The following is a 12,840-nucleotide window of genomic DNA, read 5'->3' as shown; positions in this document are numbered from 1 at the left end:
CTGATCCTTGCTCATTTCACTTTAGAGACCATAGCACATGAATTTCTGTGACCCTTGCTATACAAGTCAGACTACCTCAATGGAAGTTACTGCCTTCTGTCATTTTCCCTCTTATAAATTACCTTTTCACTGACCTCACTCATCATTTTTGGTTTAAAATACGACCTTGTAATAATAATGGGTTATTAACCCATTTTGCTAGACCAAAGGCTGTGAAAAACAGGAAAGATGAGAAAAATATTTACTACAAGTTTGAAAATCAATTAAAGGAGAAGTATAGTGAAAGCATGTTTGGCCCTACTTCTCTTATGGATCTTTGTCACTCACCCAGTCCAGGCTCTGGAAAGATTCCAACTTTACAATTAGGATCCACTCAAATGCCTGGACGGAAAAGCCGCTGAATACCGGAGCCAGCCATTCCCACCCCCTGCACTGGAGGGGCAAGGTCAGAGAGTTGGTGACTGACAGTCACTGGCTCTTGCGATCAGTTCTAGCTGTAGAGCTGGCAGGGGACAGCTGCAGCTGGGATCAGTGCTGCAACCATGTGGGTGAATTTGGATGTTTTTTTTTGTGTTCCTAAACTTCTCTTTTAAAAAATTCCTTGTGGGTCAAAAGTACCATTATGCCAACATAAAATATGGCCTTGATCAGATATAGACAAAAACTGTCACCAGTTGGTTGTGCAGGGTAGCAGGTCCATGGGTTGCAGTATACCAAGTAAGAGGCGCCTGGTTCTTGGATATTTGATAAATTCTCCTTTGAGTGTCTTACTTATTTTGTATGGTTTTCTATTTGCAGGGTCTTTGCAAGCTGGGATCAGCTGGTGGTTCAGACTACGCTTTAAGGCAGTTTGCTGAGGGATCTACAGATAAACTTGCTAAACAATGCAGGAAGTAAGTATCTTATACAATAAAAGCTTTTCACCATTCATGTCTATCACAGCATGCACACATATACTATTTAGAGTACATAATATATGCTGGCTTTACTTGGTTCAAAAGAAAGTACACAGCAAATAGTTAAGCAGTTTGTATAAAATCTGTTGTGTATGGAGTGTTTATTTTGTTTAGTTTAGTGTTTTCCATTCCCACATGGAAAGTGACCGGTGTCTCTTTATAGGTGGCTATGTAATCCCAGCATTGACATACAAACAAGAAAGTGGGCAGTTGAAGGCTTGGCTTATCTAACTTTAGATGCTGATGTAAAGGATGATTTTGTTGAAGATGAACAATCTCTGCAGGCCATGTTTGAACTGGCTAAGGTTTGTACAGCCAAAGTGTTGAATTGACATGCTATTATTTTTATAATATTAATAATGCTTGCTCTGCCCCCTTGTGGTTGAACCCCACCATTGAGCACATTTACAAATTGCCTGAACCCCACGCTTGGACCAAATTTGGTGTTAAAAGAGTGGCCCAGGTGGTCTCCAACCAATCTCTGGCCCCACTCCCCAAACTGATTTCGGACTTTAACATCCCGCAGAGCTATTTCTTTAGATATTTACAACTCTCCCATGCCTTTGGTCGCCAATTCTCCAGTTCTCCCCTTCAGTTCGTTCAGTCCTCATTAGAGACCCTCCTTAGGTCGGGGTGTACAGACAAACCCACCTCGCGACTGTACTCTCACTTAATACTAACCTCCCTCCCTACTCTGGAAAACCTCAGAAACAAATGGCTACACGACATTCCTGACTTTGACAATGACGATTGGGATGACATGTGGGACTTCCCTTTCAGATCCCTGGTCTCCCTGAGAGACCGACTAATACAGTTCAAGATGGCTCACCGCGCATACTTCACCCCACACAGGTTGCACAAAATGAACCCCGCCTCCCCCCCGGGGTGCTGGCGTTGTGGTACAGTCCCAGGTTACTTTACCCACATTTTTTGGACCTGCCCAGCCATCGCTGATTACTGGAAGGAGATACTACGGGTCATTACGCAGATCACCACCATATCGCTTCAACCCTCCATAGCAGTATGTATATTAGGTCTGATAGAACAACTGATTCCCACTGTGGCAGGTCGCACCCTGGTCGGGTTGCTTCTCTTTTATGCCCGCAAGGCCATAGCCCTTAGCTGGCGTAAACCTAATCCTCCTCCTCTCTCCCTGTGGAAGCAATTGGTCAACAACAGCCTGCCTCTTTACAAGGATTGCTATGCTAATAGGGGTTGCCCTCAAAAATATGACAAGGTTTGGTCCAAATGGCTGGCGGATTCTTCCACAGCCGCAGACCCAAGCTCCACTTAATTCTTTGTTCCCGGATGTTGTATAGGACTCTTCGAATGTAATATCTCATGTGTCTATGAGCTGCAGGGTTCCCCTTTTTATTTTTCTTTATTTATTTTATTTTATTTTTTTTCCACTCGTGAATGACGGCCCGCTGAGACCTTTATGCTGACTTGAACTTCCCACCTTCTTCTATGTATTCAGATTGCCTCGTATCATATTTCTGTATGTACCTTAGCCAATTTTTGTCATGACCAATGTTTGTTTTCTTTTTTTTTTTTTTTTTTTGTTGAATGTTTTAAAATTCAATAAACAGATTTAAAAAAAAAAAAAAAAAAATAATGCTTGCTCTGTACTGTTTAGTTGACATCTCAGCATTTACTCCCACAGACAAGTGACAAGACAGTCTTGTACTCAGTGGCTTCCACTCTGGTCAACTGTACAAACAGTTATGATGTGAAAGAGGTCATTCCTGAGCTGGTACAACTGGCCAAATTCTCAAAGCAACATGTTCCTGAACAGCACCCAAAGGTAAGTCACCTATTGGAGAAGGGCACATTATAAAACAGATAATGGGCCGTGTTTGGTTTTTATGTACACAACTGGGACAACATTTTTTTTAATTATCTGGTTAAGCACCCATAAAATATTTGGTACCCAGAGTTATGCCACATCTAGGTTAGTACCTGTACAGAATATTTTATAGCAGCGCTTGTTGAAATAATGAATTAATAAAATATAATTTAACATCTAAATACACCCTGAAAACATTGTGCTTCAGCGTGATTACTTTCCTAAGACAAAAACTGTAACCTATTCGGTTCTGTCGTGCTGCATAGTTTTTGGTCATTTGGCTTGAGAAAACTGTCTATCCTATTTTGCATTTATTCGATTTTCTTCTGTGTTCTGTTAGGACAAGAAAGACTTTGTGACCAAGCGAGTTAAGAGACTGTTGAAGGCTGATGTGATATCCACCCTTGCTTGCATGTTGAAAGCAGACAGCTCTATCCTTACAGATCAAACCAAAGAACAGCTAGCCAGGTAATATTACCTAGAACAAAATGTATCTTTATTGCTAAAGGAAAAATATGAATACTCGTTCTCTCCATAGCTCATGTGTATACCCTGTGTTAAATAATTATTAGTAACACAAAGATTGTATATGCATAGTTAAAAAAAAAAGAAATCTGTTTAAAAACAAATTTAAGAAAATTACAAATAAAATTTACCCCAGACCATTATATTTTACCTTTAAATATATATGATACAATAGCAAGCCACTTGCTATGGGGGCACTCATGCAGGCAAAGAGAGCATCTGCTTTTGTGCGCAGTGCTGTATCTAGATCAAACTCAGGTAAGTATAAGGAGGGGCTGGGGAGCTGCATGTATAAGGTTTTTTACCTTAAAGCATATAATGCATTAAGGTAAAAAGGTTTAAGCCTTTACAACCACTTTAAATAGCTCAGAGATCAGAGAATGCAAGATACATTTTTTTAGCTGTTTCTGATAAAAAAAATGTTTCAAATATATATTTTATTGAGAAAGCACACATGGAGAAATTCCAACATTACAACAGAGACATATGCCTCGTTTCCACTGAGCGGATCGGTTCGGTACGGTTCGGTACGCTATTTTGGGTGTTTCCATTATGAAAGTGTGCCATAAAACCGAACCGTACCGGACCATTCTGGGTCCTGCTTCAGATGTGGGGCCATAGAAAATGGAACGGTTCCATTGGGGCGGAGATGCAATACATTCCACTGATTGGTGGACGCTCTAGGCATTTTTTCTAAATCCTGTATGGTCCCCGACGGTCCGATTTGCAGTGGAAACGCTCACGAGAATAGACCGGTCCATTCTAAACCGTTCCAAACTTACTGACCCGAACCGTTCCGTTCAGTGGAAACAAGGCAATACATGTCCTCAAAAACAAGTACAGAGGGGTTGTATATACATTTCAGCCATGTTTCTGATAATTTACATTGTACTGTTTCTAGGGTTTTCCTGGCATTGTGTGAAGATCCAAAGGACAGAGGAACTATTGTAGCACAAGGGGGTGGAAAGGTAAAGTGCTTAACAATATCCCTTCTTTATTATTAATCCAACAGGTCTTAAAATTATTCAGTTGTTAGCTATTCCTAACCAAGAAGGTTTAACAATACCAACCATTGCTCTTTGTGTTGACAGGTCATGATCCCATTGGCTCTGGAAGGTACTGAAGATGGGAAGACAAAGGCCGCTCATGGTCTTGCCAAAATAGCAGCTATATCTAACCCTGACATTGCATTCCCAGGAGAAAGGGTATGTATTTTACTAGATCAAATGCCTAGAGCTATCCTCCCAACCTTGACTGCTGAGGTCAAATTACTATTCAGCCTCACCATTCAGAGGTACAAGTGGAGAGCTTTATGCCTCATTCACACAGATGTACCAATCCCTACCCCCATTCAAAGAGGCTGTCTTTTCCTGTATAGGATGCACAGGTGTTCCATGCAGACCTGTGCAGGCAGAAAATCTGTGACATGCAGTCAGCTGCATGGACCTGTACACATCTTTATGTGCATCTGGGAATGTACAGCCATGCATTATGCATGGATAAGGACACAGCCAGACTGAATTCTGATATGTGCATCAAACTTGCATACTCATGAAGATCTGTGCAGTTGACCGCATGTCATTGATTTGATCAGGCTGCAGGCACAGGTTTGCACAGAAGACAGCCCCTTTGTACAGATGTATGGACTGATATGCCCGTGTGAATGAGGCCATAGGATTTACTAGGGTGCATTGGAAATGACTAAACAAGCTGTAAACATACTCCACAATTGAAATTACAGGCAATTTTCGACTGTAAATGAATCTGTATAGATAATCATTATTATACATATTGTCATTTTGTCAGTTGCCAACTTCCCACAAATGTATTTTACCAGCAAAATAGTAATTTAGGGGTTATTTGCGATAAGTACTGTACAAACACAGAATAGTATTCCACAAGAGCAGGCTCTAGCCAGTTCAATGGCATGCTTTAAGAATGGACTGGGTAATGCCTCTGAATGAATGTTATTTTTTTTCCCACCAAGTTCTATTTTCCGTGGACCATGGTTTATAAGTGCTTTGCCATCCTTTCAATTAACTGGGTTTTTAAGATGATTTTTTTTTAATCTGTGTGCTTAGATTAAAAACAATGGGCCAGATTCTTAGAGGAGATACGATGGCGTATCTCCAGATACGCCGTCGTATCTCTGTGTCCGGCCGGTCGTATCTATGCGCCTGATTCTTAGAATCAGTTACGCATAGATATCTATTAGATCCGACAGGCGTAAGTCTCTTACGCCGTTGGATCGTAACTGCATTTTTACGCTGGCCGCTAGGGCCGAGTACGCTGATTTCCGCGTCAAAATATGTAAATCAGCTAGATACGCGAATTCACGAATGTACGCCCAGCCGACGCAGTAAAGTTATGCCGTTTACGTTAGGCTTTTACCGGCGTATAGTTACCCCTGCTATATGGTGGCGTAGGTGCAGCGTACCAATGTTAAGTATGGCCGTCGTTCCCGCGACGAAATTTGAAAATATTACGTTGTTTGCGTAACTCGTCCGTGAATGGGGCTGGACGTAATTTACGTTCACGTCAAAACCAATACGTCCTTGCGGCGTATTAGGAGCAATGCACACTGGGAGATTTCCACGGACGGCGCATGTGCCGTTCGTGAAAAACGTCAATCACGTCGGGTCACAGAACATTTACATAAAACACGCCCCCCTGTTCCAAATTTAAATTAGGCGTGCTTACGCCGGCCGATTTACGCTACGCCGCCGCAACTTACGGACCAAGTGCTTTGAGAATACAGCACTTGCCCGTCTAAGTTGCGGAGGCGTAACGTAAATCGGATACGTTACGCCGCCGCAAAGATACGCGGATCTACCTGAATCTGGCCCAATATGTTTTTTTTTTTCAACCTGCCTGTAACTATTCTTTCTTTCAAGATGTAGAAGCTTTGAAGCAGTTTGTTCTTGGATGAGAAAATGCTACCACATAAATATATGTTTTGAAGACTGCTCTTTATAAGCATTTTGGTATCTTTCCAGGTATATGAAGTGGTACGTCCCCTGGTCAGTCTTCTAAACACAGAGAAAGATGGTATGCAGAACTATGAAGCACTTTTAGGCCTGACCAACCTTGCTGGAAAAAGTGACAAATTAAGGTTGGTTTTATGTTCACACAATAAATATTAATCTTTACATGTTTACCATGCTACATGCCACATAAATCCCTTTAAATTTAACGAATGGGTTCAGATCACTATGTTTAATACCAGCTGATGGAACTACTGTATATGTGTGTCAGTGATTACTGAACATTAATGTGATACACTATATAATAATGAATAAGTGTAGAATGTTGCCTTCCTTGCAGTGGTTATATTTTTTCAGTAGAATTACGATGGCAAGAATACATAGAAAGAGAAAACAGGTTCCTCATCACACATAAGTACTATGAAAATTTACTGACTGAGATTTTGGACTAGGTTCAGGGTGTACCACGCAGTGCATGTACTTATTCTTGTCTATGGTAATGAACAATAGGGTTTTGACCAAAGCCTAAAGCCATGGATGCAGATGAAATAAACAATGCTTCTTTGAAAGTTTTGGGGGGCTTACAGAGTTTAGTAGGGTAATCAGATCTGGAGAGGTCTTGGTTCTCGGTAATGAGCACTTTGGCATTATTTTGATTGAATTCAGAGTAAGACACTCAAAAAAGGAAATACGGATCTGCACAATTTAAGAGTTAGGCCCCGTACACACGATAGAATCCATCCGCAGATAAATCCCAGCAAATGGGTTTCTGCGGATAGATCCTATGGTGTGTACACGCCAGCGGATATGTTTCCGCGGAGAAATCTCCTCTGGGATGGATTCCAGCAGATCGGATATTTGTTGTGATGCACAACAAATCCATCTGCTGGAATCCATTCCAACGGATGGATCCGCTCGTCTGTACAGACTTACCGGATCCATTCGTCCAAAGGGATTCCCCGCACGCGTCGTAATGATTTGACGCATGCGTGGAATTCCTTATATGACAGCGTCGCGCCCGTCGCCGCGTCATAATAGCGGCGACGGCGCGACACGTCATCGGCAGAGGATTTCAGCGCGGATTTCAATGCGATGGTGTGTACACGCCATCGCATAGAAATCCTCTGAAATCCTCGAGAGGATTTATCCGCGGATACGGTCCGCTGGACCGTATCTGCGGATAAATCCTCTCGTGTGTATGGGGCCTTAGAGGTTAGGTTATTGGGTTAGGCTAAGGTGAGTGTTAAGAGTAGGAGTTTGAGGTAAGGGTTTGGTTTAAGTGTTAAAATTTAATCTGAACCTTAAAACCTAAGAATTGATTCTAAGGATTAGGGTAAGGCCAAGCTCCAAGCTCACATGTTCACTTCTCTTTTACTGTGAGATGCCCTCTGTGTTTGATTGCAGCACTTAAAAACATAAAATTGCTAGCAACAGATTTCATTGACCACTTTTACCTCTGAAGGCTGAGCCATTTTGAAATGGCAAAGCCCTGGCACTGGCCTGGTAGTGACTACATATTCCTGTTGGCCTAGTGAGGGAGTCCATACTAGTGCCTTGCCAGTTGGAATTTGTGTGGGGGCAGACGGAAGATCTCAGAGGTGTCAAATCTTTGGCTATAGAGAATGGCCTAGCATTTGGGTCCAGACAATACAACAAAAGATGCTACAGGGATCGGTTTAAGACTAATGCCGCGTACACACGATCAGTCCATCCGATGAGAAAGGACCGATGGACCTTTTTAATCGGTTAACCGATGAAGCTGACTGATGGTCCTGACACACTGTCAAGACAAAATCTCGTTGTTCTCAAACGCGGTGACGTTCAACACTTACGACGGCACTATAAAGGGAAAGTTCGATTCCACTGGCACAACCCTTGGGGCTGCTTTTGCTAATCTCATGTTACTGCGTGTTAAGTAAAAGTTTGGTATGAGACGATTCGCGCTTTTCAGTCTGTTACAGCGTGACGAATATGCTATCTCCATTACGAACGCTACTTTTACCGAAGGTGCGCTCCCGTCTCATACTTTATTCTGAGCATGCGTGGGTTTCTAAGCATACACACGAACGTGTTTCTCGTTGTAGACCAGCCTGACGAGAAACACGGCAAGGTAATTGAGACTCCCGATGAGGAAAAAGAGAACTTGTTCTCTTTTTTTCTCGTTGAGTTCCACGACAGTTTTCTCGACGAAAAACATACACATGACCGTTTTCCTCGGCAAAAAAGCTCAGCCACCAAGTTTCTTGATGGATTCTGTCGAGGAAAACGGTCGTGTGTTTGAGGCCTTAGGGCCGGCTTGTGTTAAGTTAAGTGTCAGGACATTTTATTTCTACCTGTTTGCAGAACAGCCCACACCAAGAACTATCAGTTCCACATTCCTGGTGCTAAAAACCTACACACTATATGAATGCCCTTTGGGAAGTTCCCTTAAAGCGTTATCAGGCACAATTATCTGGGTGGAGTTTCTGAAGCAAATCCAAAGAAATGTAAATTGATTACAACTCACAGAAGATCTGGGATAGCTTTGAAATCCCCAAGGAAAGCTGGCCTCATAAACATAATGCACAGTCTGCATAGTGTACACAAATTATGTTCAGTATGAGGTTTGTTACTTGATTGTTAAAGACAATAAAAAATACATCATTTCATCACTGTTGGAAACTAAAACTGGTATTCGGCCCCAGGAGCAACTATTTTTTCTTTATTTAATTTAGTTGTTAAAAAACTTCTCACTTCACAAGCAGTAAATGGTGGAAAATGTAAAATACTGAAAGTGAAAATGTTGATAAAGGCTAAAAAGGAATGCTTTACATATTTAAGTGATCTTTTTCAAATGTTTCTCGTAAAGGAAAAAAATCATAAAGGAGAAGGCCCTTGCTGAGATAGAGAATTATATGTTTGAGAATCATGAACAGATCCGACAAGCTGCCACCGAATGTATGTGCAACTTAGCAGTAAACAAAGAGGTAAGTGAGACATACAGTACTTGCTTTGGTACCAGCTAGGGCAATAATTTTTTCATGAGGTTTTCGCCTTTGTGTAGGTGGAGAGTTTTTCCATTTATGGAAATGTACTTGCAAGAACTTACAAAAGACAAGGGATAGTATGTTGGGCTAACAAGACAATAAAAAGTCAGTTTACAGTGGAGTTTCACCCAAAAGTGGAACTTCCGCTCATTTATTTCCTCTGCCCCTCAGTTGCCACAATTGGCACCTTTTGGAGGGGAGGGGGGGGGGGGGCAGAATACCTGTCTTTGACAGGTATTCTGTTCCCACTTCCTGGAGTTTGCGCCGTGGTCCATGATGTCACCGTGGGGCTCCCTCCACCTCCCCCAGTCACCGGGCCAGTAGGAGAGAGGAGCGGAGCCTTGTGCATGCGCAGTAGGGCTCCCAGCGTGAAGCCGTAAGGCTACATTGCGGGTTCCCTTACCCGCAATGGTGGCGGCATCACCCGACAGCTGATGGTGCCGACTTCGCTGGACTGCAGGACAGGTAAGTGTTCCATTATTAAAAGCCAGCAGCTGCAGTATGTGTAGCTGCTGGCTTTTAATTTGTTTTTATTGTTGTAGTTACAGATGTGAGCCTTTACTAATTATCATACTATTTTTAGTCAATTCACTTACAACTGTAACCTAAATATTAATATATTTCTAAATACTTGGATTATATTGCTTTACGCATCTACATTCGGCTTTAGATGCACCAATAATAACACATAGTCACTGGGTTAGAATGCAGCTATCAATACACAAATGTATGAACACTAAAGTGATTGTAAAGGCTTGTTTTTTGTTTTTTTGAAAAAAACAAACATGTTATACTTACAGTTGTGCAGTTGGTTTTGCAAAGAGAAGCCTGGATCCTCCTCTTCTCGGATCCCTCTTCGCTGCTCCTAGCCCCTCCTTCGAGTGCCCCTCAGCCAGCAGCTTACTACAGGGGGCACCTAAGTTGAGTCAGAGCGCCGTGTATCCATTCAGACATGGATCCCCGGTATGGCCTCGCTCACTCTCTCCCTTGATTGGCTGACTGACTTTGATTGACAGCCGCAGGAGCCTATAGCGCCGCTGTTCTTCCTCAGCCAATCAGGAAGAGAGTCTTGGATGGCTGAGGGGATCGTGGACATCGCTGGAGAGAGAAGGGGCTCTAGTGGGTAATTAAGGGGTGCTGGGGAGGCTACTACACACAACGGGCCAGATTCACAAAGGTTAGCGGATCTTTAGATCCGTGTAACCTATGTGAATTAAGATCCGCCCTCGCAAGTTTGTGAGGAAAGTGTCAAATTCACAAAACACTTACCTCCAAACTTGCGACGGCGGATCCTAACTCCCCCAGCGGAATTCAAATTCCGCGGCTAGGGGAGTGTCATATTTAAATCAGGCGCGCTCCCGCGCCGATTTAAATACGCATGCGTCGTCCGGGGAATTTCCCGGCGTGCATTGCTCCCACTGACGTCAATAGGACGTCAGTGGTTGCGACGTGAGCGGGACTTGCGACGCGCGTGTTCGTGAATCGGCGTACGCAAACGACGTAGGGAATTTCAAAATCGACGCGGGAACGACGGCCATACTTAACAATACTTACCCCTGCTTTTAGCATGGGTAAGTATACGACGGGTACCGCGCTACGGAAACGACGTAAGAACACCGCGTCGGGTCCGCGTACGGTCGTGAATTTCGCGTATCTCGCTGATTTACATATTATTCAGTGTAAATCAGCGGGAACGCCCCCGGCGCCATTTTTAAATCAAAAAAAAGATCCGACAGTGTAACACAGTGTAACACTGTCGGATCTCAGCCCTATCTATGCGTATGTGATTCTATGAATCAGGTGCATAGATAGGACTAGAAAAAATCCGAGATACGATGGTGTATCTGAGATACACCGTCGTATCTCTTTTGTGAATCTGGCCCAGAAGGTTTTTTATCTTAATGCATAGAATGCATTAAGATAAAAAAAAACTTCTGCCTTTACAACTCCTTTAAGCAAAATTCTAAGCTTCTTTATTAAAGGGGTTGTAAACCCTAGTGGTTTTTCACCATAATGCATCCGATTTTTTCACCATAATGCATCCTATGATCAGGGCGACACTGTGCGAAACAGACTGCACAGTGGAGGCAAGTATGACAAAAAAAGAAAAAAACTATGCCTTACAAAGTATGCCTTTTGGTTCTGGTCAGTCATTCTGTCTGCATTCTTCAGATGTGCAGACATCACATCTACTCTGTGCACTGTGTGGGATACCTAAACAGAATTCAGTAGAAAATGTTTATTAGCTACAAGTAGATGTCCACACTATTCCACCTTGTTTAAAGTGATACTAAACATGCACTGTTTAATTTACATTGTCCCTTCTGTTTCTATATATGGCCGATGGCACTGGAATTATTTTAAAAAAGTCAAAATAAATCTAAGTACCTTTTTCCCAATCAATATTCAGCGGTTACATGACCCTGCTCTTTCCCAACCTGTCTGCAGGGAAACATAAGCAAGGGGAGCTTCTAAGTCTTCTGCCGTAGGTCACATGTTAAAAAAAAAAAAAAACAGCCTTTGGAATACAGAGTAAAAATACATAATATCAATATACTATTTTAAATTGCCATACAAATATATATATAAATATATTTGAAATTAAATCTTTATTATTTTTTGGCAATAACATGATGTGGCCACTTTAAGACCGAGTACAAGTACCGATACTTTTTTTTCGAGTACTCACCCTCACCGATACCGATTACCGATACTTTTTTTTTAATCTCATGTGATAGTGGCACATGTGTCAGTATTTTTATTTTTTTTTACAATTCTTTTTTTACTATTTATTTATTTACAATGCTTTCTTTTTTTTTTTAATGGGGGGGGTGTGTTTTTTATTACATTTTTTACAATCATTTTTTTATTTATTTATTGCAAATTTTTTTATCAGTCCTGTTGGGGGGCTTTGGTGAGATTTCCCTTTGAGACAGGGAAAGGGACTAGGGACACAGATTCCACAGTCCCTTTCTCTGCAGCCTCAGCTGCGCTGAAAATGAATGGAAAGAAGACAAGGCTTCTCTCCATTCATAAACTGAAACATTGTAAACACAGTTGCTCAGTTACCTACGCTCTCCATCCTGACAGATCGAGGGGGTGGAGGAGGAGCACAGAGGGGAACATGGCATCACGGAGGGGGACATGGCAGCACGGAGGGGGACATGGCAGCACAGAGGGGGACACAGCAGTACGGAGGGGGACACGGCAGCACGAAGGGGGACACGGCAGCACGAAGGGGGACACGGCAGCACAGAGGGGGACACGGCAGCACAGAGGGGGACACGGTAACACGGAGGTGGACACGGCAGCACAGAGGGGGACAAGGCAGCACAGAGGGGGACAAGGCAGCACAGAGGGGGACAAGGCAGCACAGAGGGGGACACGGCAGCACAGAGGCAGACACTGCAGCACGGAGGGGGTCACAGCAGCACAGAGGGAGACACGGCAGCACAGAGGGAGACACGGCAGCACGGAGGGGGACACGGCAGCACAGAGGGGGA

The 12,840-nt window shown here is 42.9% G+C and overlaps 1 protein-coding gene across 1 annotated transcript in view; it reads left to right on the top strand.

The window, feature by feature from the left end:
• UNC45B (unc-45 myosin chaperone B) overlaps positions 1 to 12,840 on the top strand; it is a 46,203-nt gene that overhangs the window by 18,165 nt on the left and 15,198 nt on the right. Inside the window, exons 11-18 of the mRNA XM_040336897.1 lie at positions 799 to 893; positions 1,120 to 1,261; positions 2,620 to 2,760; positions 3,143 to 3,270; positions 4,229 to 4,295; positions 4,419 to 4,532; positions 6,324 to 6,439; positions 9,160 to 9,277. Coding sequence (XP_040192831.1) covers positions 799 to 893; positions 1,120 to 1,261; positions 2,620 to 2,760; positions 3,143 to 3,270; positions 4,229 to 4,295; positions 4,419 to 4,532; positions 6,324 to 6,439; positions 9,160 to 9,277 — 921 coding nt within the window. The remainder of the gene's footprint in view (positions 1 to 798; positions 894 to 1,119; positions 1,262 to 2,619; positions 2,761 to 3,142; positions 3,271 to 4,228; positions 4,296 to 4,418; positions 4,533 to 6,323; positions 6,440 to 9,159; positions 9,278 to 12,840) is intronic.

The sequence above is a fragment of the Rana temporaria genome, chromosome 2, assembly GCF_905171775.1.
Source record: "Rana temporaria chromosome 2, aRanTem1.1, whole genome shotgun sequence".
NCBI classification, from domain to species: domain Eukaryota; kingdom Metazoa; phylum Chordata; class Amphibia; order Anura; family Ranidae; genus Rana; species Rana temporaria.
Note: the sequence above shows the minus strand (reverse complement) of the source record. Positions and strands in the feature narration are given on the sequence as shown.